The sequence below is a fragment of the Rhamphochromis sp. 'chilingali' genome (genome assembly GCF_963969265.1).
Source record: "Rhamphochromis sp. 'chilingali' genome assembly, contig: SCAFFOLD_105, whole genome shotgun sequence".
NCBI classification, from domain to species: Eukaryota; Metazoa; Chordata; class Actinopteri; order Cichliformes; family Cichlidae; genus Rhamphochromis; species Rhamphochromis sp. 'chilingali'.
The window spans coordinates 1-15,462 of record NW_027667126.1 but is presented as its reverse complement, the minus strand read 5'-3'; the positions used below and the strand labels follow the sequence as shown (position 1 = coordinate 15,462).

At 42.4% G+C, this 15,462-nt stretch overlaps 2 protein-coding genes across 6 annotated transcripts in view; one reads left to right on the top strand and one right to left on the bottom strand.

Moving 5' to 3' along the window:
- Positions 1 to 15,044, top strand: part of LOC308391420 (uncharacterized protein) — a 34,806-nt gene extending 19,762 nt beyond the window's left edge. The window contains exons 1-3 of one of the 5 annotated variants that reach the window (XR_013970607.1): positions 10,727 to 10,941; positions 12,147 to 12,325; positions 14,768 to 15,044. Coding sequence is in view for 1 of the 5 variants with exons in the window: in XM_080907981.1 (XP_080764107.1) it covers positions 2,994 to 3,311 (318 nt within the window). In the remaining 4 variants the exon portion in view is untranslated. Of the gene's footprint in view, positions 1 to 2,993; positions 3,662 to 10,726; positions 10,942 to 12,146; positions 12,326 to 13,464; positions 14,394 to 14,767 lie in introns of those variants that run through there. The other 4 variants (XR_013970606.1, XR_013970608.1, XR_013970609.1 and 1 more) reach the window with 4 other exon arrangements.
- LOC308391421 (nanos homolog 2-like) lies at positions 3,487 to 8,997 on the bottom strand. The gene is made up of 3 exons (XM_080907982.1): positions 8,292 to 8,997; positions 5,586 to 5,646; positions 3,487 to 5,098 (listed from the first exon to the last, which is right to left on the bottom strand). Exon 1 carries the CDS (start codon positions 8,990 to 8,992, stop codon positions 8,492 to 8,494), a length of 501 nt encoding a protein of 166 aa, XP_080764108.1. The 5' UTR covers positions 8,993 to 8,997; the 3' UTR covers positions 3,487 to 5,098; positions 5,586 to 5,646; positions 8,292 to 8,491.
- Positions 15,045 to 15,462: the final 418 nt, after the last annotated feature.

Here is a 15,462-nt window from a genome sequence, read left to right as displayed (position 1 = left end):
TCTCAAACATCTGTTTTCCGCATTACTCATTTGCTTATTACCCATCAGTCTACCGTTGTTTACAGCGCTGGCGGCCGCTGTCTTTTCTTTTCTTTGTACTTAAATGACCTCGGACAAGAAAGAATAATTTCTGCTGTTCAATACTGAAGAAATGTAAACTTTTTCAAATTGGGTATAATTGCAGAATATTTTTAAGGTTATCTGCTATAAAATCCATGCCAGGAAAATCTCCTTCATGTTTTTTTTTTCTATTTTATTCTCAGTTACTTTGACACAACGGCATGTGCTGTGATGTTCACATCTCTGATAAAGTTTAGTGTCAGTACTGATAAATGATCAGAATTACAAGATTTCTCACTGTCTGAGGAAAAATTGCACCAAATCGAATCTGGACCTTGTGAAGCGGAATCAAGTGGATTATAGAAATCAGTGATGATACCCAGCCCTAGTGAATATCCTAGGACCGACAGAAGTGGATATAACTGACCGTGGGCAATGAGAAAAGATGAAAAGAACGATTGATAACTTTTTTGTCAAGTTAAGGCCTGATCGATCTGAAATTCATAGCCAGTGCTCTGACAGGGAGCCATCAATCTTTGAACGCTGATTTGGGTGCGCCCAACTTTTTTTTTTTTAATGGTGTGCATAAGAAAAAAAGTTTTGCGCACTCAGAGAGAGACAGTGACACTTGCTGTGGATTTGGAAAAAAAAAACCACACAGAAAAACCAAAGAGAAGGACAGGCACACAACTCGATTTGTACCGCATTGAGCCAGCAGAGGGAGCCCCTCTGGTTCAATCCCAGTTGCACAGCAGCTAACCAGCTAACCAGCTTCTGTGTGTGTGTGTGTGTGTGTGTGTGTGGGTGGGTGGGTGTGTGTGAGAGAGAGAGAGAGAGAGAGAGAGACACTTGCTGTGTATTTAAGAAACAAACGCTGAAAGAAACCAAACAGAATGACACAGGCAGAAAGACACTGTTTTATTTGTGGTAACCAATGATGCATTTCTTCTCCCCTTGTACAGGGCCTCTTGAAGCCATATGTGGACGAGCAGATGACATAGTGCTCCACAGGCCTGGTTCTGCTGCCTCCTCCTCCACCCACCTGCTGCAGAGGCTTCTGTGAAGGGAAACTGCTACATGTTATGTCACCAATCCCTGCCATGCTGCGTGTCTAACGACCCGGCAGGGCCTGCTGAGTACAGTGGTGGTGGACCCAGGCCCTCTGCACCTTCCTTTCTCCGATTGGGACCGTTTTGTCCCATCCTTTTTGGTCCGATTCGCCATATCTCCAGAACCGAAGAAGCCATCGGCGTGGCCTCTTCGCCACAGCGTCCGGCACCCACCAAAACCCCCACCTAGACACCAACCTAACCCCTAATTATTGCTAGTTATTTTAATTTTTACCTGTCGTCTTGTGTTCCAGTCGGTCGCAGCAGCAGTGTGTTACCAGTCGCCAATACTCTCCTGTTTAGTTTGAGAAGTCTCCTTTTGTATTAACTATGCTTTTCCAAAAACGTCTATCTTTGTGTACACGTTGAATGAATGTTAATGGGAGACCAGTTCTTTGGGGGGTTTTTTTGGGGGTTTTTTGTGGACAATCCTTGTCAGTGTTGGAAGAGGACTGTGAAGGACGACCGTTTTGCTCTCCCTGACATTTCGTATTAATGCTGGTCAAGAACAAAAATGAGAATGACACTGCTGGAAGTTATCACATCACTATAGTTTCTTTTAATAAGCACTTTTTAAAACTTTATATATTTATAATGCAAGGTAGCTAATGAGTAGACATACTGAGTTTGTGGGTCTCGTCTTTATGACATGTTTAAAAAAAAAAAAAGAGAGAGAGAAAAAGATTTGACTGTTTGTCCTCAAACTTTCAGACTCTGCTTTTGTTTCCCCAGCCCCGATTTCTGAGTGAAGGTACGCGTTTCAGGATATTTCATTGAAATATTGCTCTAATATTTTCAGTTTAGTTCTGGCACAAGGCACACAACACAGACACACTGAGCTCGGCCTGAAGAAGGCGAAGGAACGCCGAAACGTCGCGAAGAGCTCAGTAGATGCGCGTAAACCCAAGATGGGCAATTTTTTGAACTGGGGCAGGGGTACCACCATCCTGTCCCACGGTGGAGAGTGCATCTCAAGGAACCGGCGATTGCTGGTTCCCTGATCTTTTTTCAACACCCTAACCCTTTACCACAGACGTGGAGTCAGGACCCGCTGTTCACTTTCAGTCAGTACACTGAAAATGAGTTTCATCAGACTAACCACAAATGTACGACAGTCAAGAACTTCTGCAGCTCTGAGCCAAGTTTCCTAAACACTCTGCAGTATGAGGAGGACGAGTTCTTTAGAAAACTGATAGCTGCAGAAGGACAAACCTCAACTCAAAAATCTTTAAAACGCCTTCATTCTTCTCATATGATTAATGAGAAGGAAAACGGGACACCACTGTCTTATAATTCCCCAGGAACAAACTCCTCTTTCTCTCATTTCAGACCTGTTTCAAATCATAAGCAGACACAACCAAAAACCGGCTCACCTAATCAAACCAAATCCTAACTTTAAGCCACTATCCAGTCCTGTCCCCCTTCTCTCCTCATACCGGTACCCACAGTTCAGACCCCACCTCAGGCCCCTTACTGCCTGAGGAGGGGTCTGAAGTATTTTCCAGCCTTATAAAGAAAGGGAAGACTGAAGTGGCAGACTGTCATGCAAAAAGCGAGCATCTCCTCCTTGCACTGCTTACAGTCAAATGACAAAATATGTGAACTCTTTTTAAACAGGAAAAAGGAAGAAATTGTACACCAGAGGGGGCAAGAAGGAGAAAACTTGAATATAAACTCAAAAGAAAAACCGCTGTTCCTTCCCTCCCCCAGAAGGCAGTAGAATATCATCATGTTAAATGCCACTTTTGGGGGGGGGGGGGGGGGGGTAAAATTACTTGACAAATATGTTTCTCTTTTTTGTTATTTCGTCCCTCTTTGTTACAGCTACAGGAGGACAATAAACAGAAGAAGGAGAGCGGCACCAAAGAGGCGAAAAAACGAAAGAGCGCACCACCTCCTGACACCACATCCACAAAGAAGTCCAAATGTACCTCCAGTGCTGAGGGGGACGACAAGGAGGTTTTTCTCCTCCCTGTTCGTGGGCGTGAGCGTTACGAGATGTTGAAGAAGATCAATGACGGTTTGGAGCTGCTTGACAAGGACAGCAAAAGCAAGTCAAAGGTCTCAGTGAAGCATGAGGTTCCCGTGCCCTCCAGTGGAAAGAGGCTGCTCCAGAGAGGAGAGAGGAGTGACAGCGACTAAGATGCCCATCACCTCAATTTCGAAAACAAATGTCACCTTTTTGTCTAAGCCTTTAGGATTATTTCAGATTTTAAATGCCCATTTAAAAACCAAAATGCCATCCTGCCTCAGTTAAAACGGTTCCTGAAACTGTACTGCCTGATTAGTCACTGCACTGACATACTGTTGTGTTCAGTTATGTTTTTCTTTTCTTTTTAAAAAAAACAAAAAAAACAACAACCCTATGTTCCTAATTGGGTTAGAGCCGTTCAGCATGGTTTGAGTGAGATTAAGAATGATCCTTGTCATAACGAGTCACTGCCGTTTATTTAAATAAAGTTCAAAGCTAGGCTTGCAAAACTTGAATGGAATTTGCCTCTGATGTTGCTGTATTACTGTGCTACAGTCCTGTCGCACCATGTCATTTTTAAAAAAAGAAATGTATATATTTTGCATGATTGTCTGGGAAATGCAACCACCTCTGCGCAACCTTGATTCATATGCAATATGTAATCATGTTTGTGTAACATGAAAGAAAAAAGAGAAAAAATGATGATAAATGCAAAGACTGGTAACAGCGCTAAGAACCATAAAGCAAGAGAATTTTTAAAAAACTGTGAGAAATAAACTACACTGTAAAAAAAATAACCCTATTCAAATTAAAAAAAATGATGTCCAGTTGTCACATCCAAAATATTTGGCTTTATAGAATCCAAATTGAGTCACTTGATATGACCTGATACTTTTATGTTGATATAAACAATATTACTAGACTTGACTGAAACTTTAAATTTTGCATTGATCCAAATTGATTTTTTTACATAGAACCATATTTTAATTATTGAACCAAGCTAATATATTGAAATTTAACCAACCTAATGTATTCACATCGAACCAAATTAACATGAACTAATATGTTTGTGTTGAAGCCAGGTAATTGATTTACATATATTCAAACTATATTTTTTACATTTCATTTCAGTTCAAAAATGCTCTGCATTTCCTATAAAAAACAAGACAGTTGGCCAACCAATTATTTCAAAATTATTTATTGTTCCAAACCATTTTAACTATAATCAATAGAGAGGATTAGTAATATACAGATTTAGTGCTACGGCAGAAATGATTAGAGAAATGTTTGTTTTATAAAACCTGCAATCTTTTGAAAACCAGTATAAAACCTGCAATCTTTTGAAAACCAGTATAAAACCTGCAACCTGTCTAAAACTGGCATAAAACCATTATAAAAACTATTTTTAAACCAATTTGCAAGTACTCAAAAATGTTTATATGTGCACTGTGCCTGTACAATGTAAAAAAAAAAAAATCTACACATGTATCAATGAAATCAACTTAAATCTCCCTTTCAAATGGGTGTTCTTATAAATTTTGAATGTAGAATACCACTGCAGGCCAACCAAGCAAAATAACCAAGCACACATGCACATGCATGTGCACATACACATGCACACATGCATGCAAACACACTACTGTGCAGTGTTAAGTTCACAATTAAGTTTGCGAATCTTAGAGGTCATCTTGTTAAAGTCAAGCTCCATCATAATCTTTTGAAGAGCCTCAAAGGTGAACCTGAATCCTCGTGGATATTCCATATTAAGAGCATAACAGAGTCCAAAGACCATTGCCACTCCAGCTGCCACAGAAGGCAACTCATTCAGGACTTCCACACCATCAATGATTATCCCGATGTCTCGAGGCTGATGTAGGAGGCTTGAGTTGTCCCTGAAGACGAAGAGTGCCATGGTGGTACTCTGCAGCTCTTCCTCAGCTTCATCTTTCTGGGATATCTTGAGGTAAAATATGGAACAAAATGTACAAGTGAAGAATTGAAGTCTGGCACACCTGATAAATCTTTGACCATAATAAACTACTATTTTGATAGTTGTTTGGTCACAGACTATTAGAACAATTATTTGACTAATCAGATTGTGAATTGCATAATCATTAAATTAAATCAATGGTGGAACATTTTCATAAATGTTCCACAAAGCCCAAGAAAAAAAAAAAGAAAACAATACAGAACCCTAAGATATTAACTTGATGAGTTGATTAATCGTTGCTGTCCTACATTAATCACTGCATTTAATAGCAGAGTTGTCAAATTTACATCAAGAGACTGCATCTCATGTAGAGACAGAACAGATATGGACATACCATGTATTCTTTTATCAAGTCCTCAACACATCAGCAAGGTGAATGAGAGGATAATGAGGGAGAGTCTAGATTATTATGAAATGTTTAAAAAGGATGTGCAGTGTAAATGCAAAATGATACCTCTTCAGATTAAATGAAAATGTATGCTTCAGCCATGGAATGGATGGAGCGATCTGTGGTTCTGAAAGCATACAGAAAAAAAAGAATAATGTTACTTCTCTATAAAACACATTACATAGAAAAACCAAGAAATACGTAACATGACATACCAAACAGTCTACAGACCAGCCATTAGCGACTAAGTTTGGCATAGGGTCAATTTTTTGCTGTTAAAATTAAAATTTCTTCAGAAAATGCACATTTTTCCGAGCTGCGCCTGAAAGTCAATTGAAGGAATTAGTCTTATGTCATTGATCTTATATGCTGGCTTGTTATTTCTGTCTCTAAATCATGCACATTAATAATTATCTTTTGCGCTCGGTGTACACACACATAACACACAGATATTTATATGAAGAGAGACAAACGTGCGCGCACAAACACAAGCTTGTGTCTAGAAACCGCGAGCTCACCAGAAAAATTCAAACGAAGCGGAGCACGGAGTTATACTATGAATGTTATGAACTATGAACTTATGCTAGCTAGCTTTATCCACCACCGATGCATCGTGGTAACGCTAGCTAGTTAGGCAAAAAGCCGTTTTTTACCAGTATACTAACTTGTATTCCCGACTGTGATGGTCGGTTTCTGGTAACCAGTTCTAACGTTGCGCAGGATAGCTAGCTAGCTTATAGCTAGCAGCTACAATCATGCAAAAATTAGGGGTGGCTGTCGACCCAGCTTAAATGGGGTTATTTTCTGCGATTTTGACAATACAAATTATAAAAGCTTTTGTAACACACTTGGCTTTACTTACGTTTATTTTCAGATGAAATTAATCAAAGATGTGACATGATGTTTCCAGCAGCCATGCAGAATAAAAATGGGTCCCGGTCTATTTCTGGTGGGCGTGTTCAAGTGCAAATCACTTTGACTCAAATTAAAGATATTATCTGTTCAACATGAAAAGAAATATATGTTTTGAGAGAAATCAAAAACTTTGCGTTGCGATGTTCACAATCCTGTACTGACACTATGGGCACATTTTTAGAAATCTATTTAATTCCACAGAAAGGTTAGCCACTTTAGTGTTTCACTTGTGACCTATTTATAGCTCACTGAAGATGGTTTTAAAATGCAACAATGTTCGGAGATAGAGAGAAAAAAAAAAAGAACTTTGGTGCAGGTGCAGGTGCAGTCTTTATGTAGCTTTCTGGTGACCTTAAAAGAACCTTTACGAAGCCCGTTGACAGGCCTTTAATCGAATGATCGGTTGGTTGATTGATAACAGAAAAAAATGACACATAAGATGGACATAAAGGACTGAAAACACCAAGAGCAAAATATTGCATCGCACTCATTTATGTAGTTTATTTTTAGATTAGATAATTTTGCAAAATAACGCAGCAAAATAAATAATAAGAGCCGGGATGTGCAGACTATTTAGCACTGAAAAAACTCCGTCCATGTGAACAGAATCAGGTGTTACCTTACCTGTTGATTAAATATCAAGACTATTTAGCAATAAGCTTACTTTAAAGGCTCGTAATAGGTGAACTGTCTTGGTATAGTTGAGTCACGCAGAGTTCATGGTCCATGTTGTGTTACTTGTTGTTTGTGTGTGTGTGTGTCACCCGATGACCCCTGGCGCCGGAGCGTCTAGACTACATTAGAGATGTGTCACAGCAAAGAGCCGCACCTGCGCTCAAAGAGAGCACATACATAGAGGTGAGGTATGAGGATAAATGGATAGATGCGGTCCTTTTTCGAAGCTGAGCGCACAGTTGTATTTCCTGCACAATCACACACGAAGTGAGGCTGTGTTTATGCCGGTTATACCATGAATATACACCCTGCAGGCACCACTTGTTTGTCAAACTGTTTATGAAGCAAAAGTCACATTTCTGTTTATTTACAAAGCAAAAAGAAGGGGGGAAAAGAGGCGTAGGAGGGGGTGGAGCGTGCGCACTAGCATACCGGCGACGGCTGTTTCCTTTCACTAAAAGGAAAAAAATAATAAAATGTGTACTTCACGTTACGGTTGAAACTGGGGGGGGTTTTTTTGTGTTTTTTTAATTTTTATTTTATAGAAACAATTTTTGCTCATAACCAATTGACAGGGGATTTCTTAAAATCACCCCGCAGTTCTTCAGCTGAGACACCTGAGTTAGAAAACACAAACACTGCAGCTGTCTTTGTACAAACTTGTACAAACTCTGTTTTGACCTTGTATACTGTATTTCCCCAGCCCCTCTATTTTGAAACTAAAACTATTGAACCTTAATTCAATTTCTCACTTCACATAATCGTTTCACTTTTGCCTTGAAGTGTTACTTTTAATTTAATTTAATTATTTTTTTATGACGCATGTTCTCTGGTGAGTTCAGGTACATCTGTAACTTCAAGTGGAAGAGTTGCATGTGAGTTAAAAATTTTCTATAATACCAAAAAAAAAAAAAAAAAAAGACAAAATACTGACGTTTTTGTCGAATAATCTGTCTGACATGAGGGATAATATAGCATTTGCATTTTAACTAAAAGACTCGCGCACTGACACTATGGGCACATTTTTAGAAATCTATTTAATTCCACAGAAAGGTTAGCCACTTTAGTGTTTCACTTGTGACCTATGAAGTACCCCCGAAATTGTATCATATTAAACAACAACAACAACAATAACAACAACAACAATAAACACTCGAGGACTTTAAAGAGTTTAATTTTTACCGAGGTTTGAGAGCGCTCACCCCGGCTCGGGGCTCCACAGATGTGATGGATGAGGGCTCCTTGCTGCAGACTGCAGCGGAGTGTTTGACAGTCAAACTTGAAACAGTCTTTGGAACTGAAACGGTCTCTGCCAACACGAACACATACCCCAAACAGTTCGGTAAATATGTACAGTTTCTCGCAGCTTCAGTTTTCAGCAGCTACCAGAACTTGCCTACGGTCTGCATCCTCCCAGCAGCCTCGCACTTCATCTGCGGGCAGTACTTGCGTGTGTGAGCGCTGTCACCGGTGGCTTCGCAGATCGGGCAAGTGTAGTTCCGGAGGACGGGGCAGAAAACTTTCCCGTCGTCTGATTTGAGCTTGTGAGATAGGTACACCCTCGGAGTCTCCCCGTTCTGCTTGCATAAGCGGCAGTAGTCCGAGGATGAGGCGCTGCTGCTGGTGTCCGACGCGCTGCTGGTCGGACTGGACTGTGATGAGTTTTTGGAGGATTTCTTCCCCCGAGTGGAAGTGTGGACCTTACTCCAAGGGGGCGCTTGTCCCTTCTTTGGACGCTCGGTGTCTCGGTTATCAACCTCACGGTTGCTGCACAGTTTCTCGAACACTTGGCTCAGATTCATGTAGTCGTGCCACATGTTAAAGCTGTCCCCACCAGTGAGGATCGAGTTCTGGACCTCCAGTCGTCTCGGCATTGTGGTCATTTTTTGGCAGAAGTAAAACTGAGAGTGTGTTTGGAGCGCCTCATATTTATAGCTCACTGAAGATGGTTTTAAAATGCAACAATGTTCGGAGATAGAGAGAAAAAAAAAAAGAACTTTGGTGCAGGTGCAGGTGCAGTCTTTATGTAGCTTTCTGGTGACCTTAAAAGAACCTTTACGAAGCCCGTTGACAGGCCTTTAATCGAATGATCGGTTGGTTGATTGATAACAGAAAAAAATGACACATAAGATGGACATAAAGGACTGAAAACACCAAGAGCAAAATATTGCATCGCACTCATTTATGTAGTTTATTTTTAGATTAGATAATTTTGCAAAATAACGCAGCAAAATAAATAATAAGAGCCGGGATGTGCAGACTATTTAGCACTGAAAAAACTCCGTCCATGTGAACAGAATCAGGTGTTACCTTACCTGTTGATTAAATATCAAGACTATTTAGCAATAAGCTTACTTTAAAGGCTCGTAATAGGTGAACTGTCTTGGTATAGTTGAGTCACGCAGAGTTCATGGTCCATGTTGTGTTACTTGTTGTTTGTGTGTGTGTGTGTCACCCGATGACCCCTGGCGCCGGAGCGTCTAGACTACATTAGAGATGTGTCACAGCAAAGAGCCGCACCTGCGCTCAAAGAGAGCACATACATAGAGGTGAGGTATGAGGATAAATGGATAGATACAAAGCAAAAAGAAGGGGGGGAAAGAGGCGTAGGAGGGGGTGGAGCGTGCGCACTAGCATACCGGCGACGGCTGTTTCCTTTCACTAAAAGGAAAAAAAATAATAAAATGTGTACTTCACGTTACGGTTGAAACTGGGGTTTTTTTTTTGTTTTTTTAATTTTTATTTTATAGAAACAATTTTTGCTCATAACCAATTGACAGGGGATTTCTTAAAATCACCCCGCAGTTCTTCAGCTGAGACACCTGAGTTAGAAAACACAAACACTGCAGCTGTCTTTAACTCGCGAGGGCAGTCATGGACGCAAGACCTGCGTCTCATCACTGCTGCTTTGTGAATGTCTGTCTGTGAAAAGCGCTTAATAAATAAAGTTTACTTACTTACTTACTTACTTACTTACTTACTTACTTACTTACTTACTTACTTACTGAGCCTGCAGTTCAGAAATTTAACCATTAGATGGAGTCATTGCCAAAGCAATGACTCCATCTAATTGCTATGACTTTTGGTGTTTATTTTGGACCTTAACTCGCCCCACAGTTTTGAGACAAGGTTCACATATGATATATCATTGTGTGCGGCTGGAGCTGGAATGAGTTGCTATGACTTTTGGTGTTTATTACTTCTATAGTTTTTTAAATATGAATATTTTAATGCAAGTTTTTTCCCATTGAAATGAATGGAGAACAAGAAAACTTCATTTGTGGTGTGCTGGCTCACTCTAGTGGTATGTCGGGAGTAATGGAGGCGGCCGCTGTGTCCCTGTGGTTGGCCTACTTGTCAGATATCGACAAATCCTACACTACAGACCAGTTGACAGCGTGCAATAACCCAGCCGATTCATTCGTCTTTACACTACCTCACAATCGACTCAACGGTGAGTTATTTGTTTGTTTTGTTTTCTCACAATTAATGTAAAGCCAAGGTATATATCAACGGCGCGCGCAGCGGAAGTATGGCATTATAGCGGATTATAATGGGGGACGCTTTTATTTTGTATAACTACCGGAAGTAGTTCCTGTGTACTGAGCTAGCTGGGTAGCTAGCGCCGCGTCGCTTAAAAAGCAGCCGGGCTTGTCTTAAACTTAAGAGGCTGACACTCGCTAAACCACCCGATCGCTCGCCAAGCGACAGACGTCCATGTGTTCAACAACAGACACACGTCATTCCCCTTCGTGGTCTAAACCAATCAGAGATAGTGAGGGGCGGGACCTCTGTCCGTGGTCGAGCTGGAAGTGGAGGTGGATAGAGACGGGTGAGTAGCTTGAATGAAGCGATATCGATTCATTAAATCCTGAATTGAATGAATATAAATGTGTTTTACCAGAAACGCCAGAATCTCAGGTTAAAGCTCACAAAACTATTTCAACAACAACCAGCAAATGAGAGCAGGAAACGCATTCCACACGAAGACGTAAACAGAGCGGACCGACGCATCAGAATTAGCTTAGTCGGCGTGGGGGCTAATATCATCCTTAATTCCTTCTTACTTTTGCTGTTTTGCTTCCAACACGATAAAACCCACAGTTCACGCACAGCTCGCTGTGCGTGAACTGTGAGAGAAACTTCAAGAAAAGTTTCCCATCTCAAACATGTGTTTTCTGCATTACTCATTCGCTTATTACCCATCAGTCTACCGTTGTTTACAGCGCTGGCGGCCGCTGTCTTTTCTTTCCTTTGTAAATGACGTCGGATAAGAAAGCTTAATTTCTGCTGTTTAATACTGAAGAAATGTAAACTTTTTCAAATTAGGTATAATTGCAGAATATTTTTAAGGTTATCTGCTATAAAATCCATGCCAGGAAAATCTCCTTTATGTTTTTATGTTTTTATTTTTTTATTCTCAGTTACTTTGACACAACGGCATGTGCTGTGATGGTCACATCTCTGATAAAGTTTAGTGTCAGTACTGATAAATGATCAGAATTATAAGATCTCTCACTTTCTGAGTAAAAATTGCACCAAATCGAATCTGGATTATGTGGATTATAGAAATCAGTGATGATACACAGTGTGTGTGTGCTTTGGTGTGTGTGCTTTGGTGTGTGTGTGTGTGTGTGTGTGTTTGTGTGTGTGTGTGACAGAGAGACAGACAGAGAGAGAGAGAGAGACACACTTGCTGTGGATTTAAAAATTTAAAAAAACACACAGAAAACCCAAAGAGAAAAAGAGGCACACAAGTCGATTTGTACCGCATTGAGTTGCAAAGCAGCTGACCAGCTTGTGTGTGTGTGTGTGTGTGTGTGTGTGTGTGTGTGTGTGTGTGTGTGTGTGTGTGTGCGCGCGCGCTTTGGTGTGTGTGTGTGTGTGTGTGTGTGTGACAGAGAGAGAGAGAGAGAGAGTGACACTTGCTGTGTATTTAAGAAACAAACGCTCAAAGAAACCAAACAGAATGACACAGGCAGAAAGACACTGTTTTATTTTGGTAACCAATGATGCATTTCTTCTCCCCTTGTACAGGGCCTTTTATGACAGGAACAGGAACCACAGAGCGTCAGCGGCAGACATCCAAGCTGCACAGGGCACACGCGGCGCCACGCAGAATAAATGACGTTCCTGGGCCAAAGCCGAAGCCCAGCCACCCGCTGCCTCCTCGCCGCCTCCTCCCGGGACCTTCAAGGACCACCCACCAGCCACTGGTACACATTCCAATCTTACACAATGGCCCCAGCATCACAGGGCATCTCCTGACATTAAAATCTATCCTGATTTCTGTTGTTTTTCCCTCATCTCTGAGCCGCTGAGTGTGAGTGTGTGTGTGTGTGTGTGTGTGTGTGTCTCTCTCTCTTTTACACAAAAAACACATGTCAGTTGTTAAGGAAAATGTTATAAAACACTTCTTCAGTAAAGACTCAGAGAAGAGAAACACACAGAACTTCTTGCTAGCAAGGGCAGCCTCCACTCTAAGAGACTCCAGTGAGAGAACTGCCCCGGTCTTTATTTTATACTCCATTGAGCGTGTGTGTGTGCGTGTGTGTGTGTGTGTGTGTGTGTGTGTGTGTGTGTGTGTGTGTGTGTGTCTTTTACACAAAAAATACATGTGAGTGCACTTGCAACAACTTTTAATATGCAATGTACAGGACTTGCCAGCTAGGCGCCATCCTGTGGACCAAACATGCAATTGAAAGATGTTATTTTCGCCGGTATAACTCCTTCAGACACTTTGTACCGCATTGAGCCAGCAGAGGGAGCCCCCCTGGTTCAATCCCAGTTGCACAGCAGTTGTGACCAGCTTCTGTCTGTGTGCTTTGGTGTGTGTGTGTGTGTGTGTGTGTGTGTGTGTGTGTGTGTGTGTGTGTGTGTGTGTGTGTGTGTGTGTTGACAGAGAGAGAGAGAGAGAGAGAGAGACAGAGAGAGAGAGAGACAGAGAGGGAGAGATACAAAGGAATGTAATTCAAATTTTGCACTTCAGACCTTACAGTGTGTGTGTGTGTGTGTGTGTGTGTTGACAGAGAGAGAGAGAGAGAGAGAGAGAGACAGAGAGAGAGAGAGAGAGAGAGAGAGAGGGAGAGATACAAAGGAATGTAATTCAAATTTTGCACTTCAGACCTTACAGTGTGTGTGTGTGTGTGTGTGTGTGTGTGTGTGTGTGTGTCTGTCTGTCTGTCTGTCTGTCTTTTACACAAAAAATGCACTTGCAACAACTTTAATATGGAATGTACTGGACTTCCCAGCTAGGCGCCCTCCTGTGGACGACAGGTGCAATCCCAGTTGCACAGCACTTGACCAGCTTCTGTGTGTGTGTGTGTGTGTGTGTGTGTGTGTGTGTGTGTGACAGACAGACAGACAGACAGAGAGGGAGATTCAAAGCATCAGGACCAGGAGATGACACAGTGCTCCAAAGGCCTGGTTCTGCTGCCTCCTCCTCCACCCACCTGCTGCAGACGCTTCTGTGAAGGGAAACTGCTACATGTTATGTCACCGATCCCTGCCATGCTGCGTGTCTAACGACCCGGCAGGGCCTGCTGAGTACAGTGGTGGTGGAATCGTCCCGATCGGACACTCCTATCTGCCACTTTGACCTTTTTATTCCGTCAAATTTTGACCCATTTACACCAAGTCCAGAACCGTTGGTGCTATCGACATGGGGTCTTCACCAGGGTGTCCGGAGCACCCCGAAACCCCCCCGTAGACACCACTTTCATCCCTCTACGACACTTACTTTCCCAGTTATTCCATTTTATTCCGTCAAATTCTGGCTATTACCCCCTAACCTATCCCTAAGCCTCCTGCAAAGGTACTCTGAACCATGCCATGTTGGGCACCTGCGGATGCGCCCGCACACGGGCAACGCAATGCCAGTGGAACCAGGCCCTCTGCACCTTCCTTTCTCCGACTGGGACCCTTTTGTCCCATCCTTTTTGGTCCGATTCGCCATATCTCCAGAACCGAAGAAGCCATCGGCGTGGCCTCTTCGCCACAGCGTCCGGCACCCACCAAAACCCCCACCTAGACACCAACATCAGCCCTCTACACCTCTTACTTTTTCAGTTATTCCACTTTTGTCCCATCCTCTCCTGGCTTTTTCCCCATAACCCTATCCTATCATTTAAGCCTCATCATACCTGCCGTGGGCCACTGGAGGGAGACAAATCACCATGCACTAAAATTCAAATTTTGCACTGCAAACCTCACAGTGTCTGTGTGTGTGTGTGTGTGTGTGTGTGTGTGTGTGTGTGTGTGTGTGTGTGTGTGTGTGTGTGTGTGTGTGTGTGTGTGTGTGTGTGACAGACAGAGAGAGAGAGAGAGAGACAGAGAGAGAGAGAGAGAGAGAGGGAGAGATACAAAGGAATGTAATTCAAATTTTGCACTTCAGACCTTACAGTGTGTGTGTGTGTGTGTGTGTGTGTGTGTGTGTGTGTGTCTGTGTGTGTGTGTGTGTGTGTGTGTGTGTGTGTGTGTGTGTGTGTGTGTGTGTGTGACAGACAGAGAGAGAGAGAGAGAGAGAGAGAGAGAGAGAGAGTGACACTTGCTGTGTATTTAAGAAACAAACGCTGAAAGAAACCAAACAGAATGACACAGGCAGAAAGACACTGTTTTATTTTGGTAACCAATGATGCATTTCTTCTCCCCTTGTACAGGGCCTTTTATGACAGGAACAGGAACCACAGAGCGTCAGCGGCAGACATCCAAGCTGCACAGGGCACACGCAGCACCAGGCAGAATTAATGACGTCCCTGATCCACAGCTCAAGCCCAGCCACCCGCTGCCTCCTCGCCGCCTCCTCCCGGGACCTTCAAGGACCACCCACCAGCCACTGGTACACATTCCAATCTTACACAATGGCCCCAGCATCACAGGGCATCTCCTGACATTAAAATCTATCCTGATTTCTGTTGTTTTTCCCTCATCTCTGAGCCGCTGAGTGTGAGTGTGTGTGTGTGTGTGTGTGTGTGTGTGTGTGTCTCTCTCTCTCTTTTACACAAAAAACACATGTCAGTTGTTAAGGAAAATGTTATAAAACACTTCTTCAGTAAAGACTCAGAGAAGAGAAACACACAGAACTTCTTGCTAGCAAGGGCAGCCTCCACTCTAAGAGACTCCAGTGAGAGAACTGCCCCGGTCTTTATTTTATACTCCATTGAGCGTGTGTGTGTGTGTGCGTGCGTGCGTGCGTGTGTGTGTGTGTGTGTGTGTGTGTGTGTGTGTGTGTGTGTGTGTGTGTGTGTGTGTGTGTGTGTGTGTGTGACAGAGAGACAGACAGAGAGAGAGAGAGAGAGACACTTGCTGTGGATTTAAAAATTTAAAAAAACACACAGAAAACCCAAAGAGAAAA